Source organism: Daktulosphaira vitifoliae, unplaced genomic scaffold (assembly GCF_025091365.1).
Source record: "Daktulosphaira vitifoliae isolate Bord-2020 unplaced genomic scaffold, ASM2509136v1 Scaffold_4, whole genome shotgun sequence".
NCBI lineage: Eukaryota > Metazoa > Arthropoda > Insecta > Hemiptera > Phylloxeridae > Daktulosphaira > Daktulosphaira vitifoliae.
In genome coordinates, this window is record NW_026099575.1 from 5,649,589 (window position 1) to 5,668,994 (window position 19,406).

A 19,406-nucleotide genomic window follows, 5' to 3' on the forward strand; every position below is an offset into this window, starting at 1 on the left:
TTTTTTTTTTTTTTTTTTAGAAGTATTCATATTTAGTAATAAGTCAGATCTAATGTTATGTCTGTTACTGTTTTAATTTTACAGTATTAATACGTTACAGGAATGGATAGCTCTAGTAATTTGGACTTTAGAGTTATATGTCGTACATTCATATTACATACAAGAAAAGTTTGCTGCTGCTAATGATATCATTCAACTGCGATGGAAGTATGTACCAAAAAATAAAATGTCATCTACAAATAGAGTAAAATCAGAAATAGAAAATACTGAAGCTACAGAAGAAAATAATTCCCAAGGCAATGTTGAATACATACCGCGTGTCATTGAACAAATACGACAGAGCTCTTAAATGCTGTTTATAAGTTTTATAATTTAAAACCAATGTATTTCAACTGGATATTACTAAATTGTATTAGATATGAAAAACATTTGTTGAGTTATGTTCCGTGTTAATTTAAAATATATATTACATATTTATACAAGTCAAAAGTATTGATTTTATAAAACGATTAAAAATTATTAATGTATATTAAGAATTTAAGGTACCTATGCTAAATAATTAACACATTGACGGTCATTTATAATATAAATATAAATGATTACCCTAATTATTATGGTAATCATTTCAACGTAATATGACAGTTAAAACATTTAGTACCATTGAAAATATTACTGCTGTAGCTATAATATTATGATACAATTTTTTCTTATTACTGCTATAATAGTAATGTCACCCGACATCAAAATAATCATATTACTTCTATAGCAGTAATGTCCGTCAATGTGTTAAATGAGGCACCCCGCCTCATTGTCTAATGTCTAATTTGTCTAATGTAATCATGAAGTGTTTTATTTTTTTGTATGTCTTTCACTATTTTATCTTAGGTCACAGTAATGATTTTTTTAACGTTATGTCAAATAATTTGTATCTCTTGAAAACGTTATCCTAAAAAATTTTAAAAAAGTTCCGTGGTTATTTAAAATGAAAAAAAAACCCAAATATCACGATTTTTAAAACCGGTAATTTTTTTCATTTTAGCTTCGATGCGAAGCGGAGAAGGTATTGGATTTACTAAGATGTGTTTTTTTTTTTTTTTTTGTGTCTGTTACCACTTTTTCTCAGCTCTCATCGAACCGATTTCTTTCAATGATACGTCAAAAGATCACANGTCTGTTACCACTTTTTCTCAGCTCTCACCGAACGGATTTCTTTCAATGATACGTCAAAAGATCACAAATTGTATCTAGTCGAAGACATTACCCTCAAAAATTCCCTCGTTCCCCGTAAATGGGGAAAACANAAAAATTTCCCTCGTTCCCCGTAAATGGGGGAAACCTCCAAAAAAATTACAAATTTAAAAATCGCTAATTTTCGAAATTTTTTCAATTTTTTTTACTAAAAACTGCCGTAACTTTTTCAAAAATGAACATATCAATATAATTTTTTTTTATATAGATGCTTGATGTCTTTACCTATCATGTGGTATATTTTTTTTTTATATTGACACTTAACCTGCCCACAGGGGGGGATTTAAAATGACAACTTTTTTACAAAAAATTAATTTTTTCAACTTAACTTTTGAAAGTGTTCCGGAAGGTCTGACACTTTTATATATATCTTAAATTAAAGCTAATGTAATATACTTTTTTATAAAAAAAAAAAATTTTGGACTTTATCCTATCTTCATGGTGAAAATGGCTACCAAATGCTATTATTGTGTTAAAATTTTCGATTTTGTATTTTACATTTTTAATTTTATTATGCTATGACATATTGAAAAGTTTATGGATCAACATTATTTTTTTATGAGAAATAATATTTTTTAATAATTCCTTTTTCATTCGACATACTTTATCTTAATTAGGGTATTAATAATGAACTAACAGATCATGTAGCTTTTGGAATAATCCAACATTTTTTTTAAATTAAACACTATCTAAAGATTTGCATCGAAGCATTTTTTTTGTATAGTGATTTTAATCACTTGCGGATATCATTATACTTGATCCATTTATGCCACGTCACCACTGTGCCGCGACCCCCCTGTGCTGGGTTTTTTAAACTTGTATTACCTAAAACTGTAATATTTTTTTGAAAAATAGATGAATCAAAACAACTTTTTTTTATAAATATCGTAAGTATTTTTTTTTGTTTTTATAAATTTTTCGAAATGTAGACTCTTTATCTAACCACAAGAGGGAATTAAAATAGCATTTTTTGAACGAAAACTTAACCTTCTCAACTTATTATGTCGCGACCCAACTAAGCTGGGATTTTACTTTTTCCGATATTTTTTGATCACTATATAAAAATGCCTGGACTTTTAAACTTTTAATTTAGTAGAAATACTACATGATATATTTTGACTAATTGGTAAAAATCTAATTAATTATTATTAATTATATCAAGAATTATTAATAAATTAGAAAAAAAATTTAATTCATCATCTTTCCCCAGGCAAGATTTTTTTATTAAACAAGTTAATCAAAGAAATAAACTATTAAATTAAATAGTTTGTTTTTATATTTCAAATTAATAATTTGATATTATAGGCTTAAAATTATGATATTTTTTCTTTAATTTTAAGATATTAATTATAACTAATTAGGAATACGTCAAAAACACAATTTGATTAAATGTAAATGAAATTTTGATTATTATAATTTAGATTATTATTGTTATGTATAATCTAAATTTTATTCCCAACAAATAGATTACATCAAATTGTATTTTTTATGTATTCTTATTCAACTTAAAACAAATGCAAAAAACATGTCTAAAAATATTTTAAACTTGTTAATGGCAAAAGAGAGCCAGAATGATAAATTTGACCAGCAGTTAGGATATAAAATATTAAACTTTTTTTTTATTTATTTTTTCCTATTAGAATAATATGTAATATATGTATATTACATTAAGAATATCGACATTATCAAACAAACTTGCATTAGTATAATTTTTGGTAACATCTTGTAATTCAGTAAAGTGTTTTTACTCTCTTACTAATCTTATAAATAAAGTAATGTATAATTACGGAACTCTTTAATCAATAGCTCTGTATCATTATAATAAAGTGATAAATAATTATACATTTTTCTAAACCAATAAAATGTCTTACATCTCTAAGACAGGTTATCTAATAGTACTGTCTATAGTACACTTAGTATATTACTATAAAGTAATAACATTCTAAACAATCCACAGTCTATGTAATAAGTAAAATCATTTTTATTTATTTTTAATAAAAGTAAACTTTAATTTTAAAATATGATCAAAAATTGCTGTGGTTATCCTTTGAGAACAGGAACTAAGTTTATATCGTTATTTAATTTGGTAAAAACAATGTATAATAATATAATTTTAAATGAAAATTGTTAACTAACATTTAAGTATTATATTTAACTCAAAAACTTGAAAATTAGTAGCATAATCAACTTATCAATTAGTCCTAACATTCAAAATAATAATTTTTACTAATGTATAATTTAAAAATATGTGATGATGGCTAAAATAAATTCAACTTGAAATTTGATTATATTTTAAGGTCTTTTAGTATTTTTGTGGCTTAATAAATTAAATATTTTTAAAATTCTTTAGTTAAAATTAATATTTTAAGTATATTTTTAGTTAACAACTACTATTTTTGTGTAGTTATAGACTAAATAAACCTAAATTAAAATACCGGTATTTCATTTTGACTTAAAAAAAAAAAAATTCAGTAAACTGTATTCTCAATTATAATTCTTATGATTAAAATAATACTTAATTACTATTAATTATTTTTAATGTAGGTTTTGTCACTAATTTATATTATATTTTATACATGGGAACGATGTATAAATTATGGATATCCTAAACCTAATAGTGATCAGGATCACGAAAAATTTTTAGATGGTAAGTAAAACTTTAAGTAATTGAATATTTTTCAATAAGAAAAAATACTTTAATCCAACACTATATTAAATTTAAAATAAAAAAAAAAACGGTAGCACAGTGGGGTCGCGGCATAGTGGAGACATTGCATAGTAGGGTCCAGTATAGATTTAATCTGACAGTGATTAAAATCACTATCATAAGAAACGCTTCGATGCAAATCTGTAGATAGTGTTTAATTTTAAAAAATTGATGGATAATTGCAAAAGCAACATCAACTTCTATTAAAATAAAATACAAAACCCATAATTATCATACAAAAATAGTATATTTTTCAATATGGTAGCCATTTGCGTATAGAAGATAGATCGTCGGGACAAATTTTTTTTTTTCATTTTGTAGTACATAAAATAAGCTTTAATTTTATATATGTTTAAAGGACGCAGTATTTCCGGAACATTTTCAAAAATTAAGTTGAAAAAGTTATTTTTTGTAAAAAAGTTACTATTTTAAATCCTCCCAGTGAGCAGAATAAGTGTTAGATTTTCAAAAAAAATTATATCAAATGAAAGGGAAATATCTAAGGTTTCAATACAAAAAAATATTATTTTTATTTGTTCATTTTTGAAAAAGTTATGGCAGTTTTAAGTACAAAAAACATCCCGATAAAATGTAATTTTTATCGCAAACATTACATTTTTTTTTAAATTTTCGACAGCCATTTGCACATAGAAGATAAGATGTCGGGACAAATTTTTTTTTTTCATTTGATAGTATATAACATAACCTTTGATTTGATATATGTTTAAAGGACGCAGTATTTCCGGAACATTTTCAAAAGTTCAGTTGAAAAAGATCTATGTTTTTTACAATATTTTAAGTTTTGAACGCCCCCTATATAAGGGGAAATTGTCCAATTTTAATAAAAAGTATGTCAAATGAAAGATGTACTTATAATGTATTTAGAAAAAAAAAATTTGTGCTGATATATACATTTTTCAAAAAGTTATAGCATTTTTAAGTTGAAAATTTAAAATCGAAAATCGAAAATTTTAACACAAAAATAGTGTTTTTTTAACTACGGCAGCCGTTTAAATGTAGAAAAAAAAGTGTCGGGACAAATTTTTTTTTTTCATTTTGTAGTACATAAAATAAGCTTTAATTTGATATATGTTTAAAGGACGCAGTCTTTCCGGAACATTTTCAAAAATTAAGTTGAAAAAATTAATTTTTGTAAAAAAGTTGCCATTTTAAATCCCCCCCAATGAGCAGGTTAAGTGATAGATTTTCAAAAAAATGATATCAAATGAAAGGTAAATATCTAAGGTTTTAGTATAAAAAAAAATTATGTTGATTTGTTGATTTTTCAAAAAGTTATGGAAGTTTTAAGAAAAAAAAGTGAAAAAATTTCGAAAATTAGCGATTTTTAAATTTGTAATTTTTTTGGATATTTCCCCCATTTGCGGGGAACGAGGGAATTTTTTTCAATTTTTAAGGGTAATGTCTTCAACTAGATACGATTTGTGATCTTTTGACGTATTTTTGAAAGAAATCGGTCCAGTGAGAGCTGAGAAAAAGTGGCAACAGACATAAAAAAAAAAAAAAACACATCATAGTAAAATTAATACCTTCTCCGCTTCGCATCGAAGCTAATATATTATTTTAGTTATAAATAATTACTGAATTCTAGATGACTTTTTGGACTATGTTACCTTAGTTTTCACGAGTGTCGGCGTTACTTTAGCATTTGCTAACTTTGGACTTAAACAAGCAACAGAAAAAGTATGTACTTGTGTAATTTAGATAATTTTTATAAGATACATATTTTTACAATTCTATTTAATAGCGTATTGGGAATAAAAAAATCTCCGTGGACATAAAATAATAGTAGTTGGATTAGTGGAAAAGTCAATTTTCTCATTACTCTATGAGCTAAAAACTATTTGGACACTTCGTAAAAATTTTTAAATAGGCTACTATTTAATATTAGGTCGTTTTTCCATTTACATTTTAGTAGGATAAATGTATTTTTTTCCAAAATGTTTAGTTATAAATTATACCATGTAGTAATTTTTTTTCTTAACATTAAAGTTAAGTTAGTAGACGGTAATCGTGAGATGAGATAATATACTCAACCATAAGTTTTAAATTATTAATATTTATTATATTGTTATTTATTTCAGCTATAAGAAACTTTAATGCGCTGTTTATACAGTATATTACATTAAAGCTTATTTAATTTTAGAATGAAACGCATAAAATATATTTTTGGCTACTAACTAGTTGTTTCCAAGTTGGTACAATTTTTTTAATTGAAACAGAAATTTTGATCTATCACGCAGAAAGAATAAAAAATTTAGTACTATTAATACTGGGATTTACAGCTACTGACGGTAATTATATGTTGTAGTTTATTTTATAGTGGGTAATGCCAAGAAAATTTCGGATTAAATCATGTTGAAGACTCCTACAATAAAAACTTAGCTCATCTTATTTTAACTAATTCGAACATGATCCTTATTATCCATATACCCAAAAAATCTAACTTCATTTTCATCCTCCCCTTAATCTTTGTCAGAATACTTGCCTAAATCTAAGACATTTAATAAGTATCTTATTTTTATTATCAATGTATATGGTAATTAAATAGGGAAGGGCTAATATTAATTATATACCACTAAAAAATATTTTGGTATTTTGGAAGACAAATTTTTTGACTAGCTTTTTGCGAATAAAGGGCTAATTTTCCAAAATCTTAACTCATTTATTTACAAATATTAATGGTAAAATTTTAATGTATTTTAACAGCATTATTGATTTATCAGTATTTGGTGGTTCTGTCATTTTATAAAGATGAAAAATTAGTCGAAGAAACTAATTATACAAGATTAAGTACAAATATAACAAATCAAATGACTGATGGAGAAGGTGAACAATCAGAAGCTGATTTCCATACTATTGAACTTTGAAATTGTAGATTATTATATTCAGTCGTAATATATATCTATTGTAAATAGCTTTCATCTTCGACGACAGATTGGAAATATTTCTAGGCTTAGAAAAATGCTGAAAATCCATGTATAAATCTATTAGTTTCCCTTGATATAGCTGAACAATTCTATACATTATAGGTATTATGAGCCCACCTATCAATTATCATCCCTTAAATTAACAATACAACTATCCATCTGGAAATATCTTTAACAAAGCGCTACATAAAAATTACAATTTATACTGATCTATTTGTCAAATAATGAGATTGGGTTTGATTAGTCAGAGAATCATACAAAAAAAGCTGTAATTAAATTAACATTGTTTTCAAAAATCAAAAAAACTGTATAACTGTTTTAGTTTTAATTCCATGTTTTTAGGAAACAATAGTAATAAATTTCATTTATGAAAAGAGTTTTTTGTTCTAAATATTATATTCATAGTAAAAAAAGTTGCACTTAAATATAACAAAAAGTTTTACTTATTATACATAATTATTCTTAACTTATAATTCAATAAGCCAAAAATGTTAATTTTCATTAAATAGTATATAAAAAAATAAATTAGTAAAAAAAAAACAATTAAGATCATAACTTTGTAAAACAGGGATAATTGAAAAATAATATAGTTATTATTCAATCATGATTCATATCACATTTTATAATTCCTTGCATTATTTTTATTTTAAAAAAATATAGTTTAGGTATCATGATTAATAAAAACATAAGTTAATGATTTCTATAGAAATCAAATGTAATAATTTAGAGTTAAGTAAAATTTACTACTGATAAAAATGATACTAGATTTTTTGTTATGTTAAAAGAGGTAAACATATAAAAATAATTATAACAGTAATAAACCATTACAAAATTACTTTTCTATTATTATAAAATAAACAAACAAGTTAAAACATTAGTGAACATAATTTAATATTTTAAATATAATAGTAAATATAATACACATGACTTTTAACAATAGTAGTCATTTATCACTACACATAAAAACATATACATACATTTATTGACTTAAATTAAAAAATATACTTACTTAAAATAAAAATAACTATTGATTTACATTCTTCCATACAATACTTTTCAAAAATCTGCTTTATAACTAACGACTGTATCCATTCTATGCAATGATGTGGAAAATGATCTTAATTGCAATTCTTGAGAATTTGCTATGTAACTTGGAGCTGTTTCAGCCCATTCTTGAGGTATATCCACATCAGGTTTAGTATAAATTTGTAAATCAAATGCACATGGACAATCAAGTAAGGGTAAAAAACTAACTGTGGAACAAATTTGTCTGAGAACATCTCTTATTTCTTTCTGTATAGTAGATAATTCTTTATTTCCAATAGAGTCTGGATTAGGATCACCAGATCCTTCATATTGCACTTTAAAGTCCCAACGCTCCATTACTTCTTTTGTAGTAACATTGGATATAACCATAGACATTTTTTGAATTTTTTGTTCTAGCAGCCAATCTAAAAATAATTTAAGTTGACTTAAACTATTCTCAAAATGATAAAAATTTACACAAATTTCAGACACTATATTAATAAGATTTTTTTTAAACTATCTTTATTGTTACAAAAATTGAAAAATATAATTATTTCAATATAGGCATTGATTGTTAGATTTATCAAAATTATACCTCCATTTTAATTTATTAAATTATTTCAAGAACTTCTGATTTTTAAGGTTGCAGTATAAATATTAAATACCTTTCATTTGATTTAGTACTGGTTCCAAAAATTGTTGAATTTTTTCATCAGTAGATACTAAAATTGACAAACCGAAATGCTCTTCAGTCTTGAAGGATTCAGGTGGATAAATACCCCGTTGAAATAAAATACTATTTATTCCAAAATCTGAAAAACACAAATTAAATTCAACTCTTTATTATATAGTTATAAATTTTGATCATATGTAAAAATCTTTTGCATTGACATGATAAGTTATGCCTACTTAAATAATCCATAACTAATTTAGCAGATCCTTTTAATGTGATGGCATTTTGATTTTGATGTTTAGTAGCCATATTCAAAACTATAAGAACAAATTAAAAAATGTAACTAATAAAAATGTTCAACGATAAATGGGAAATTTTATAAATGTTTAAATCTAAAACATAACTAAATTCCGGAGTCTAAAAATTTTAACGGAAAAATCATATAGATTTATAGGTTAAAATTGATAAGGCCACGAATTAGCGGTAACTAAATCTTATACCGGCAGATTATACGTATGCGTAGTAACTGCGCTTAATTAGGCAAAATGTCTACCTTGTTATGAATTGATAAGACTATAGAATAATAAATGTATGGAAAAACATTGGTAAAAACCCTTCAATAAATAAATATATTAACTGAATAGAACTATTGAACTCAGTAAATGTACTATAGTAATTTACAATTGTTAATAGCTCTAACAAAGTAAATGGTTAATTCTACTAGCCAAAATTTCAGTTTGGTATCACTTAAAATGATTACACTTTATTTCAATTGCTATTTATCATTTTCTCATGATAAATTCAAATAAATTGTCAGTAGACTATCCCTTATTATGATTGTTTTTAGTAGCAAAAATTTGATGGATAGGAAATGTTAGATTAAAATTTTATTTATTTTTTAATTTCATCTAATGAATCAAAGTAATTATTACTGAAATTAACAATTTGTAACCTATACGACATGTTTGTATAACACAAAAGTCATTAGCTAGTAGCTACTGCGCTGTTAGCTAGATAATATTATGCAGGTTTTTTTCAGTTTGTACATTTTCATTGGTAATTTTATGGTTTTATGAGCCCATAAGCTACAAATAAGTATGATTCAATCTATGTATATTGAGATGTACTTGCCGACAAAAGGAATGAATCTTTTGTTTAATTATTTTATAACGTTTGGACGGTTGTCGGAACGTTTCATATGCGACTAACCCAAAAAAGGTAAACACTGGACCACACAAATATGGTTTAACTAAAAGGTCTTAACCGCATAATAAAGTGCCGTGTATAGACCTCATTTCTTTTTAATTGGAAAAGGAAATGATCTTCACAAAATATAATATTACATTCATCTATACGAGGATGAAGAAAAATATTTATTTATCCTTCAAAATAAATTTAATTAAACAAGCTTAAACACATGATTTTTACCATTAATACTCAAATATTTAATAAATAATCTTTATTATTTATTTTCTCAAGTATCTTCAAAATAACTTATACAATTTTATGAACTACAATATAGTTATAAATCATTTCTAAACTCTAGATTCAGACTGGACTTTCCCCAATAATTCTGAAGGTTTATAAGAAAACCAATACTATATTCCTCCCAATACAAAATTTTAGTTTCGTATTAGGGCCGATATGTAGGAGAAACATTTTTTTATATCCTTTCAATGCGAAAAAATTTCTTTTGTCTCAGGGAATATTCACCTATAATACCTCTAAAATTACATTATATGCCAGTGTTGTTAGGTGANTGTCTCAGGGAATATTCACCTATAATACTTCTAAAATTACATTATATGCCAGTGTTGTTAAGTGAGGAATGTAGATCTACATTCCTAGCATATAACAGATCACAGGTTTCGCTGATCGAAGAGAGAATTAATATCATTTATTTAATTAAAATAATATTAATTTAATTTTTTTAAGGCTTCCGTGTAAGAAATAGGGAATTTTTCATAGTTAAGAATTTAAATAAAGATGCCTGTTTAAAATTTCCAAAAATCCTGTAGTCTGAAATGGCTTCTAACTATACACGCGTGGTTGTCATTAAAATTTACCTATAATACAAGTTATTATAAGTAAAATACCTATTAATCATATTTCATTATTAATACACTTAATGTCTACTTTTATTAAAGAATATAAATGATACAATTATTTAGAGGCGAGAATTGAGAAGAGCTTTATAAAACTTGACACTCCATAGAAATTTCAACNTATAAAACTTGACACTCCATAAAAATTTCAACAAGTTCCCTAAATTGATAATTTGTTTATTTTATTATGTTAAAGCCACTTCAAGTTATAATACTTTATATCCAGCCCTTTTAAAAACTTAATTAAATTATCATATGTTACAAAAAAATGTTGTGGTTCATATCAGCTACAGTCATTTTTTGAAAATCATATTTTTTTAACCTTGTTATAATGAGTAATTTTTCCTAACCGTTAAACTCAATACTACTAGAATGTGCTCTAAAATATAAATTCGTAATTTCGGAAGACTCTTTTATCAAACAAATACCATTGAAGTTTATGATTAAGAATGGAAGGTTATGTAAAATTCTATAAAAATCCTGTACCATTATCTATTCTTAAGCAAAGATAATAAAACAAATTATATTATATTACACAAATATTTTATTACAAGATATATACGACTATTAAAAAATTCAGGTTAAATTTCAAAACACATTTATGATAAAATAAATATTACACTTGTTTACATATATCATTATCCTTTATTATTGGTGTTTATATGTTTACAAAATGCAAAGCTTTTAAATATGATTCACCAATACAGTGACGTTTTTAAAAGTGAAAGAGAAAAAAGCTTTTAATTAATATTTAAAGAAAATCATTATAAGCAAATAAACAAAAAAAAAATTGGAATACATTTAAGTTTTTCAAGTAACTTTTTTCTATTATTAGATAATAAACATCATTTTTTAAGAATTCATTTTATAAACCATAGGCGAAAGTTTATTTATTTATATACACTGAAAAAGATTCGGTAAAATCAATTAATTTTTTTTATCAACATATTTCCAATAATATTTTTGTTAAATAAGCATTATTTTTTTTTTATTAGTTGAACCATTTGTTTTTTTGTGATATGATAAAACATTTGTTAATTTGATTAATTTTTTTATTTAATTTATTCTAATATTAATGGTTTAATATTAGACTGTAATAAATACATTACCTAAGTTTAATGTTATTAAACTTAGGTAATGTATTTGCTAGCTTTTACGCAGGATTTTTTTCAGTGTATATATCTTTTAAGTACAAAATGATGTCAATGAGAATAATTATTAATTATCATTTCCAGTTAATACATTTTTATCACATAACTAATCTACGATTCAGTCAAGATACTCATAATTAAAACTACACGATTCTAAGAGCATTAATAAGTGTGAATTGACGCAATGATCGAAAGGATTTATACTGAGTTTATTAGAAATAATTAAGATACTGGCGTACGTTGATGAGCGGTGTCCATTGATGAATAACATTTGTTGTGTGTCTTTTCTTTTCACACAACAATAAAAACGTATACGCATTTATAACAATATTAGTACACAAAACATGATTCTTTAGATACATACTGGTGGTAATGGGTGCAATAAAATAAAGAATAAGACTCCACCTACCTACTGACCACCGAGAAGTTCTTCAATGTGGGACCGCCCGAAAATTTCTAAAATTTTACCTATCCGGCAACCGTCACTGATCACTCAGGTGTGAACGAAGCAACACCAATGTGAGAATAAAAAATGTGCGTTCCTTGTTAATTGTATAATTTCATGCATTGAGTGCCTTTAAGTACATGTGGTGATTTAAGAGTCAAAAAGAAAAAATCAATATAATAATTAAACAACCCAAGTAACATGACTTCATCTGAACTACAAAACTTGACTTGGGTCAAAGGACAACCAGTACGGGCGAGACTACTTGATGCGCAACTTTGGTCAGAATTTTTAGCCATCAACAATGAAATGATTGTAACCAAAACCGGAAGGTATGTTTAAATTATTTAATACTTCATATAAAAATATCGAAAAATTGACAACAAACGAGTAAAATATTTTTTTTCTAAAAAAGATTTCCACAAAAACACATATAACAGGTAATATTATTATAATTATATTACTAAATGTTTTAAAATAATTATTATTTTTATAAACTATATAATATGTAAAAAAATTGTAATAAAAATATACCATTCAATAAAGAGTAGTGATCCAAGATGACACACATTATTTCATATTTATTGCAAATTTTAAATTTTTGCAAAAAACAAAATTTTAAATTCAAAAAACTTCACGTTATCTGTAATTAAATCATTTTTTTTTATTCCTTAAAAATTATAAAACTTGAAATTTAATTATCTTAAACGGAAACTCCTATTTTTAACTTAACATTATGATAGAATAAAAAAATGCAATTGTTTTATCCGATGGACCGTTGATTCGTGACAAGTATACATTTGCACATAAACAAATACGAGATGTACTACCCACGCTACAAATCTCTCTATTTATTAAAATGTTTGTAAGCAATGAATGAACCAGATGTTGAATTATTATTTGATTTTTATAAAAAGTATATCAAAACATAAATAATTTTATTTAGTATTACCAATAATGTTTTCGTGAAAGTTCAGGTTATTTAAAAAGGTTATTGACGTTAAAATACAGTAAAAAATATTGTAATTTAGACTTAGTACTGGCGAGGACTTATAAACTTTGAAAGGTCTTAAGATTATGCAACTTTGTTGCAGAGATATATAGTTGCGTAGAAATATTTTTCAGGTTATATATTTTGAAGGGATTAACCCCTCAAATCACCCCAAAGTTATAACATCAGAAAAAATACATTACTAAGTTATTAAGTCAATTAATAAAAATTTATGCTTGCTAATGATGTGTTCAGATTAATTAAACTAAACTTATAAATGCACTAATTGTGTGCTTTACCAATTACTGATAAGACAATTACTGATATTTTTAATAATAGAATTTTAGTTTAGAAAAAATCTGTTTAAGTGTTGCTACGTCACGGAATTCACATTATACTAGAATATTTTTTCATTGTTAAAATGTAATAAATTGTAAAAAGATTATTGCATTAAAACCCGGATTTAGTGTGCAAGTGTTAAATAAAACAATTTAAACTTATAATTAATAAACCTTGATTTAGTGCTAAAGGGAGTAAAGTATAAGACATAAAGAAAATAGGAAAAACAATTTTTTCCATGTTAGATTGTTAATTTTTTTCAGATTACCGCCTTCTTTTAACCGTCCTCTAAACAGAGAAAGTTATTAACATTTACTATTTAAATTATTAGATTTTATAAAAACCACTGGATTAATCTCTAATTAATAGGGTATACCAAGATTTTATCGGTAGGTCACAAAACCAATCCGAGCCTAATCGAACATTTTTTTGAGAAACAAAAATTTTTTTAAGCAGGTAAAGTTATAGTTTGACATTTTTTTATAAATAATCAAAATAAGTTCCTTATATACATATATACTCTTTTTCAGTGTATCGTAAAATTGCTTAATATCTTTATGACCATACTTCGGATGGAGTCCTTAAAAATAATAACTTGAATAAATTTCAAAATTTGCCTCCGCTCAAACGTAATTTACAAATTAATATTCTCTTATAATATAAAAACAATAATTACAAATAATGATGCATATTGATTATATACAAGTTAACACACACGATTGAAATCTATTAAAATCTTTTAAAATATTTAGACACTTAAGCAATAAGTTACAATAATTACATACATCCTAGAAAACGTTAATAAAATATACCTATCGTTACTACTATAATCATCATAATGAAATTCATTAATTTATGTTTATTTCTTGGTTTTTAAATTATATTAAGTACATATGTGATAGATATGATGTATATTTATATTTGTTAAATTACATAAGTACCGAAGCCATACGTGCACAATTTCGCATGTATATTAGTAATACGCAAACGATATACTATTAAAATATGTAATGTGATCTAATATATATATTAATAGTTTTGTATAATGCTAACACAAAAATATTAAATTAAATATTAATTATAAGTTCAGAATTTATACCTAATTATGTGAAGTGTAACATACATTTCGAAAATGAGTAAAAAGTAAAATTTTAATATAATACTTAATTTACTTATAATTAACAAATTTTACTTAAATTATTATTTTTAACATAATTTAATGAGATTAAGTTCAAATCACATAAATTTTATTAGATGTTACTTTATGTTTTGAATAGTTCAAATTCAAACTTAATACCAAATTAATATTAACCAATAAAATTCATTCTTACTAACACAATTTTTCAACTTTTTTATTAATTTCATTTAATTTAATGTTAAATTTTAAAGAATTAAATGTATTGAATTATTTGTCTAATCCAGATATAAAATCTAATTGGGATATTTTTTATTTGCTTTAAAGAATATAAAAATGGCTGTGTTTAATGGAGTAGTCAGAATTTTTGCTTGGGGGTGGACTAAGAATTTTTTTTTAAGGACTTATTACATATTCTTACTGGTGTCTAAGTCATATACTGATTATAGTAACAATTAGCCAATGGCGACTATAGTTTGTTAGTCTAGTTTTTTTAAATTTAAAAATTATTACAAAAAGAATTACAAAAAAAATCCTAAAAATGAATAAATAATAATTTATAATAAGTTCTAATTAAAATGATCAAAATTAAATTTTTTTTTTGCAAAACATCTTTTTTAAGTATAAAATATAACATATTTTTTCAAAACCATATTTATTTTGAAAGAATCCACAATATTTAATAGTAATTATTACACTATTTAATAACTAAAATCGATTTTTTTTTTGCTAAATATAGTTTCAATTAGGTACTTTAATTGAAGTAATTTTAATAATTAAATCGTTGTGCAGCTATAGTAAATTCTTATATGCATATACTAATATTTAAATCACAATTTCAAATTACGCATTTTATAGAAAAAAAATTAGATCAGGTTACTGTTCTAATAAGTGTTTTGATTGATTTAGTATTATTTTTTTTTAGTCTATTAAGGGCCATAGCGACCTCCCCCTAGGAGGAGGTTTCCTTAACCACTTATACTCTGGGACGGGATGTTAGTCCGTCGCCAAAGAGTGAGATGGCGACTCCGATTACCGAACTGATCTCTCGTTCGGCAAATGAAGCCGCCCGTGACCGAGTTTCGAACTCGAGGGCAGTGCGCGTCAAGCACTGCCGCCGCGTAACCGACTCGGACACACCGTCCCGTGATTTAGTATTGTAAAATAAAAATCAACTTGTTGGTGCTAAACTGTATCCATTGCAATACTTCACTTGTAATATTTTATAAAACATTAAGAGGATTAATTAGATTATTTTTTATTAATAAAAAATTAATATACCATTAGGAGGATGTTTCCTGTCATAAAAGTGCAAGTGACTGGACTAAGTCCGTCAGATATGTATACAATATTTCTAGAATTTGTACAAGTAGTAGGCCAACGGTGGAAGTACATTAATAGTGAATGGTCGCCGACTACTACTTCAGATCCAGCTACTAAAAATCCATTTTATAAACATCCAGAATCACCTAACTTTGGAAAACACTGGATGGAACAGCCTATTTCATTTGCCAAAATAAAGCTAACAAATAGGCCAGACAATCCTGGACAAGTACAATTTCAATTAGTCTAACTTATCACTTTTATTAATATATTCATATTATTTTCAGACTCATTTAAATTCGTTACACCAATATGAGACTAAGCTTCATATTGTCAGAGTAGGAGATCCAGAAGATGTTCAAATATTTTCAATGCCACAGACAAGATTTATGGCAGTCACTGCGTATCAAAATGAAGAGGTTTTACAATTATACTTAAAATAAAAGACTCCTTTATATAATATCGAAAGTATTAGCCCATTATATTGCAAGTCCCAGAAAAATTTAGTGTCTTATTTAATTTTTTTAATTTAAACGATTTTTTCTAAATTTAGTATTCTATTTCACTTTGTGATGTTATCTAGCACAAATCACCTTGGTCTTAATTTAGGGTAACACTTGATATCTACAATAAGAGGGAAAAAAAGAGATATTATTAGCTGGAATTTTTAAAAGAATGGATAATAGTCAAATTTATTTTAAATTGATCAAAAAATTTTGTTTACAACCTAATATTTTTTGCCATAATCGTATTTTTACAACAATGAATTAACATATTTTCTTAACATTTATCATTATTAGGTTACCAAACTAAAAATAAAATACAATCCATTTGCCAAGGCCTTCAAAGATACAAAAATAAAAACTGAAGATAAAGAAAGAAAAAACCACTACGAAATTTATACACCTTCAACAATTCCTTATGGTATATTTAAAATTATTTTTATCATCAATCTTATATTTAAAAATACTTTCTCTCAAGCAGAAAACTCATTTACTCAAGAATATACAGCTCCGCCAGAAGAATGGCTGTATCAATACAGTAGTCAAAGAGATATGACTGGAAGATGTCAGTGTACATCTTGCTATTTTTCAAAGCCCCAGGTTGGTCATAATAAAATTATATCAGCCCACAATACTGAACAGATAGATAACAGTTATCAAACTTCAACTACTTATAGCTGGACACAATTAGGAAGCTAAATCCTTAATAGATATTTTTAAATATGAACTGAATTGATTTTTAATCGTGTAATATATTATAATTAATTTTATGTAAGTTGGGATGTAAATTATATTTATTTTTGTTAAAATATGTATGTGAATATTTCGGGACAAATAAATTATATAAGTTATATTTAATATATTTCAAATGTTTTTGGGGAACGAGACTTTACAAACTTTAGTTAATGATTTTTATTATTTGGTTAAAATAAAAAAAAATTTCATAAAAATTAAAACTTAGCACAGTGGGGTCGCAGTTTGGACGAGTCTAAATAATATCTGATAGTGGTTAAAATCACCAAAATAAAAACACTTTGATGCAAATCTGTTTAGTGTTCTTGAATTATAGTTGTTAATAAAAACAACATGAATTCCTAAATTCTTATTATATAGTATTCATAATTATATATTTTATATTAAAATTTATTATACATAATTTTATTATTTATAAGTATAATACAGGGATACATATTTATTATAGTAATTAAATTTAGTATAAACTGATATTCAATAATTTAATGTTGTAATTTTGACTGAGAAATTATATATAAAAACCCAGCACAGTGGGGACGTGGCATAGATGGGTCCAGTATAGATTTAATCTGACAGTGATTAAAATCATTTACTTTTGTAAATATATTTTATCATATTAAATCTAATTTGACAATAAATACTTTAAAAATATTAGAAATGAATGATTTTGTTTGTATGGATAAAGCTGGTTAAGCTACTTTTTATTTAATTAAGGGATTTGTTTTCAATTTTTGAGATTAATATCTTCAACTAAATATAAATTGTAATAATTTGACGTATCGTTGAAAAAAGTAGGTTAATTGAGGGTTAGGAAAATAAATTGCAGCCACAAATAAAACCACAGAGTAAAATAATATTAACATGAATAAGAAATTTCTCTCACGAGGGGAGACTACAGTGATGGGATCCTCAATAATTATTGAAGTTATAGAATCTAAATGAGATAAAAATCAAATGGTTTGAAAATTTTTTTTCTAATACAAAAAAATGCAAAATACAAATTGTCATAGGCGGATTTGACCTTGTACCCTAAGCGCAAAATATACAAGTGTTACCGATTCCGACAACTGATTGTCACTTTCGTTGGGTTATAAAATTAGCAATTTAAGCTAATTCAAATTTTAAAGTTACGTTTTCGACTTTAAAAAAAACCCAGCATAGATAAGGCATAGTTGGGTCAAGTATAATGATATCTGACAGTGATAAAATCACTATTATAAAAAACGCTTCGATATAAATCTATAGATAGTGTTTAATTTTAAAAAAATGATGAATTATTCCAAAAGCTACATGATCTGCTATTTCCTAATTTATATCCTGATTAAGATAAAGTATGTCGAATGAAAGAGGGATATAAATATTATTTCCCAAAAAATGTATTGATCTATACACTTTTCAATAAGTTATAGCATTATAAAGTTAAAAATGTAAAATATAAAATCGAGAATTTTCACCGTGAAGACAAATTGAAGTCCAAAAATTTTTCTTTCTATTATAAAGTATATTACATAAGCTTTAATTTAAGATATATATAAAATTGTCAGTATTGCCGGAACACTTTAAAAAGTTAAATTGAAAAAGTTGTCATTTGGAATCCTTCTGTGTAGGTAGGTATAGGGTCATGTTTATAAAAAAAATATATCAAATGATTGGTAAAGACATTATGCATTTATAAAAAAAATTATATTTATATAATCATTATTGAAAAAGTTATGGCAGTTTTGAGTAAATAAAATTTCAAAAATTAGCAATTTTTAAATTTGAAATTTTTTCCATTTTTGAGGGTAATGTCTTCAACTAGATACGATTTGTGATCTTTTGACATATTGTTGAAAGAAATCGGTTAGGTGAGAGCTGAGAAAAAGTGGTAATAGACACAAAAAAAAAAAAATTAAAAAATAAATAAATAAAAAAAAAACACATCATAGTAAAATTAATACGTTCTCAGATTTGCATCGAAACTATAAGCAAACAATTTAAATTCTTATGTCTTATGAACTTTATACTATGTCAATTAAATTATATAATATTTATGAAAGCCAGTGTATTCCCCTTGTAA

General features: G+C 25.0%; 4 protein-coding genes across 6 annotated transcripts in view; 3 read left to right on the forward strand and 1 right to left on the reverse strand.

Moving 5' to 3' along the window:
- Positions 1–482, forward strand: part of LOC126903968 (uncharacterized) — a 5,863-nt gene extending 5,381 nt beyond the window's left edge. Inside the window, exon 10 of the mRNA XM_050682567.1 lies at positions 101–482. Coding sequence (XP_050538524.1) covers positions 101–349 — 249 coding nt within the window. The 3' untranslated portion in view covers positions 350–482. The remainder of the gene's footprint in view (positions 1–100) is intronic.
- A 2,689-nt stretch (positions 483–3,171) lies between these two features.
- LOC126906248 (uncharacterized) lies at positions 3,172–6,897 on the forward strand. Its single transcript, XM_050686667.1, has 5 exons — positions 3,172–3,334; positions 3,793–3,895; positions 5,565–5,656; positions 6,120–6,267; positions 6,683–6,897. Exons 1-5 carry the CDS (start codon positions 3,269–3,271, stop codon positions 6,841–6,843), a joined length of 570 nt encoding a protein of 189 aa, XP_050542624.1. The 5' UTR covers positions 3,172–3,268; the 3' UTR covers positions 6,844–6,897.
- Positions 6,898–7,720: 823 nt separating this feature from the next.
- On the reverse strand, positions 7,721–9,047 carry LOC126906247 (mitotic spindle assembly checkpoint protein MAD2A). The gene is made up of 3 exons (XM_050686666.1): positions 8,839–9,047; positions 8,595–8,741; positions 7,721–8,354 (listed from the first exon to the last, which is right to left on the reverse strand). Exons 1-3 carry the CDS (start codon positions 8,909–8,911, stop codon positions 7,960–7,962), a joined length of 615 nt encoding a protein of 204 aa, XP_050542623.1. The 5' UTR covers positions 8,912–9,047; the 3' UTR covers positions 7,721–7,959.
- A 3,197-nt stretch (positions 9,048–12,244) lies between these two features.
- Positions 12,245–17,463, forward strand: LOC126906246 (T-box transcription factor T-like). Of its 3 annotated transcripts, none has more exons than XM_050686662.1 (5): positions 12,245–12,635; positions 16,056–16,320; positions 16,379–16,510; positions 16,892–17,015; positions 17,073–17,461. In XM_050686662.1, exons 1-5 carry the CDS (start codon positions 12,505–12,507, stop codon positions 17,291–17,293), a joined length of 873 nt encoding a protein of 290 aa, XP_050542619.1. In that variant the 5' UTR covers positions 12,245–12,504; the 3' UTR covers positions 17,294–17,461. The 3 variants fall into 3 exon arrangements, with proteins under 3 accessions (XP_050542619.1, XP_050542621.1, XP_050542622.1); XM_050686664.1 differs by having other exon boundaries at positions 12,250–12,635; positions 17,076–17,458; XM_050686665.1 differs by lacking the exon at positions 12,245–12,635 and adding an exon at positions 15,844–15,983 and having other exon boundaries at positions 17,073–17,463.
- Positions 17,464–19,406: the final 1,943 nt, after the last annotated feature.

What these genes read in the sequence shown, in the direction of transcription:
- LOC126906248 (XM_050686667.1), top strand. Translation starts at nt 3,269, where the DNA reads ATGATCAAAAATTGCTGTGGTTATCCTTTGAGAACAGGAACTAAGTTT. An exon ending in TTAAACAAGCAACAGAAAAA is followed by an intron (nt 5,657 to 6,119) that starts GTATGTACTTGT and finishes ATTTAATTTTAG; the next exon opens with AATGAAACGCATAAAATATA. An exon ending in GGGATTTACAGCTACTGACG is followed by an intron (nt 6,268 to 6,682) that starts GTAATTATATGT and finishes GTATTTTAACAG; the next exon opens with CATTATTGATTTATCAGTAT.
- LOC126906247 (XM_050686666.1), bottom strand. Translation starts at nt 8,911, where the DNA reads ATGGCTACTAAACATCAAAATCAAAATGCCATCACATTAAAAGGATCT. An exon ending in ATTAGTTATGGATTATTTAA is followed by an intron (nt 8,742 to 8,838) that starts GTAGGCATAACT and finishes TGTGTTTTTCAG; the next exon opens with ATTTTGGAATAAATAGTATT. An exon ending in AGTACTAAATCAAATGAAAG is followed by an intron (nt 8,355 to 8,594) that starts GTATTTAATATT and finishes AATTATTTTTAG; the next exon opens with ATTGGCTGCTAGAACAAAAA.
- LOC126906246 (XM_050686662.1), top strand. Translation starts at nt 12,505, where the DNA reads ATGACTTCATCTGAACTACAAAACTTGACTTGGGTCAAAGGACAACCA. An exon ending in ATTGTAACCAAAACCGGAAG is followed by an intron (nt 12,636 to 16,055) that starts GTATGTTTAAAT and finishes ATATACCATTAG; the next exon opens with GAGGATGTTTCCTGTCATAA. An exon ending in GGCCAGACAATCCTGGACAA is followed by an intron (nt 16,321 to 16,378) that starts GTACAATTTCAA and finishes TATTATTTTCAG; the next exon opens with ACTCATTTAAATTCGTTACA.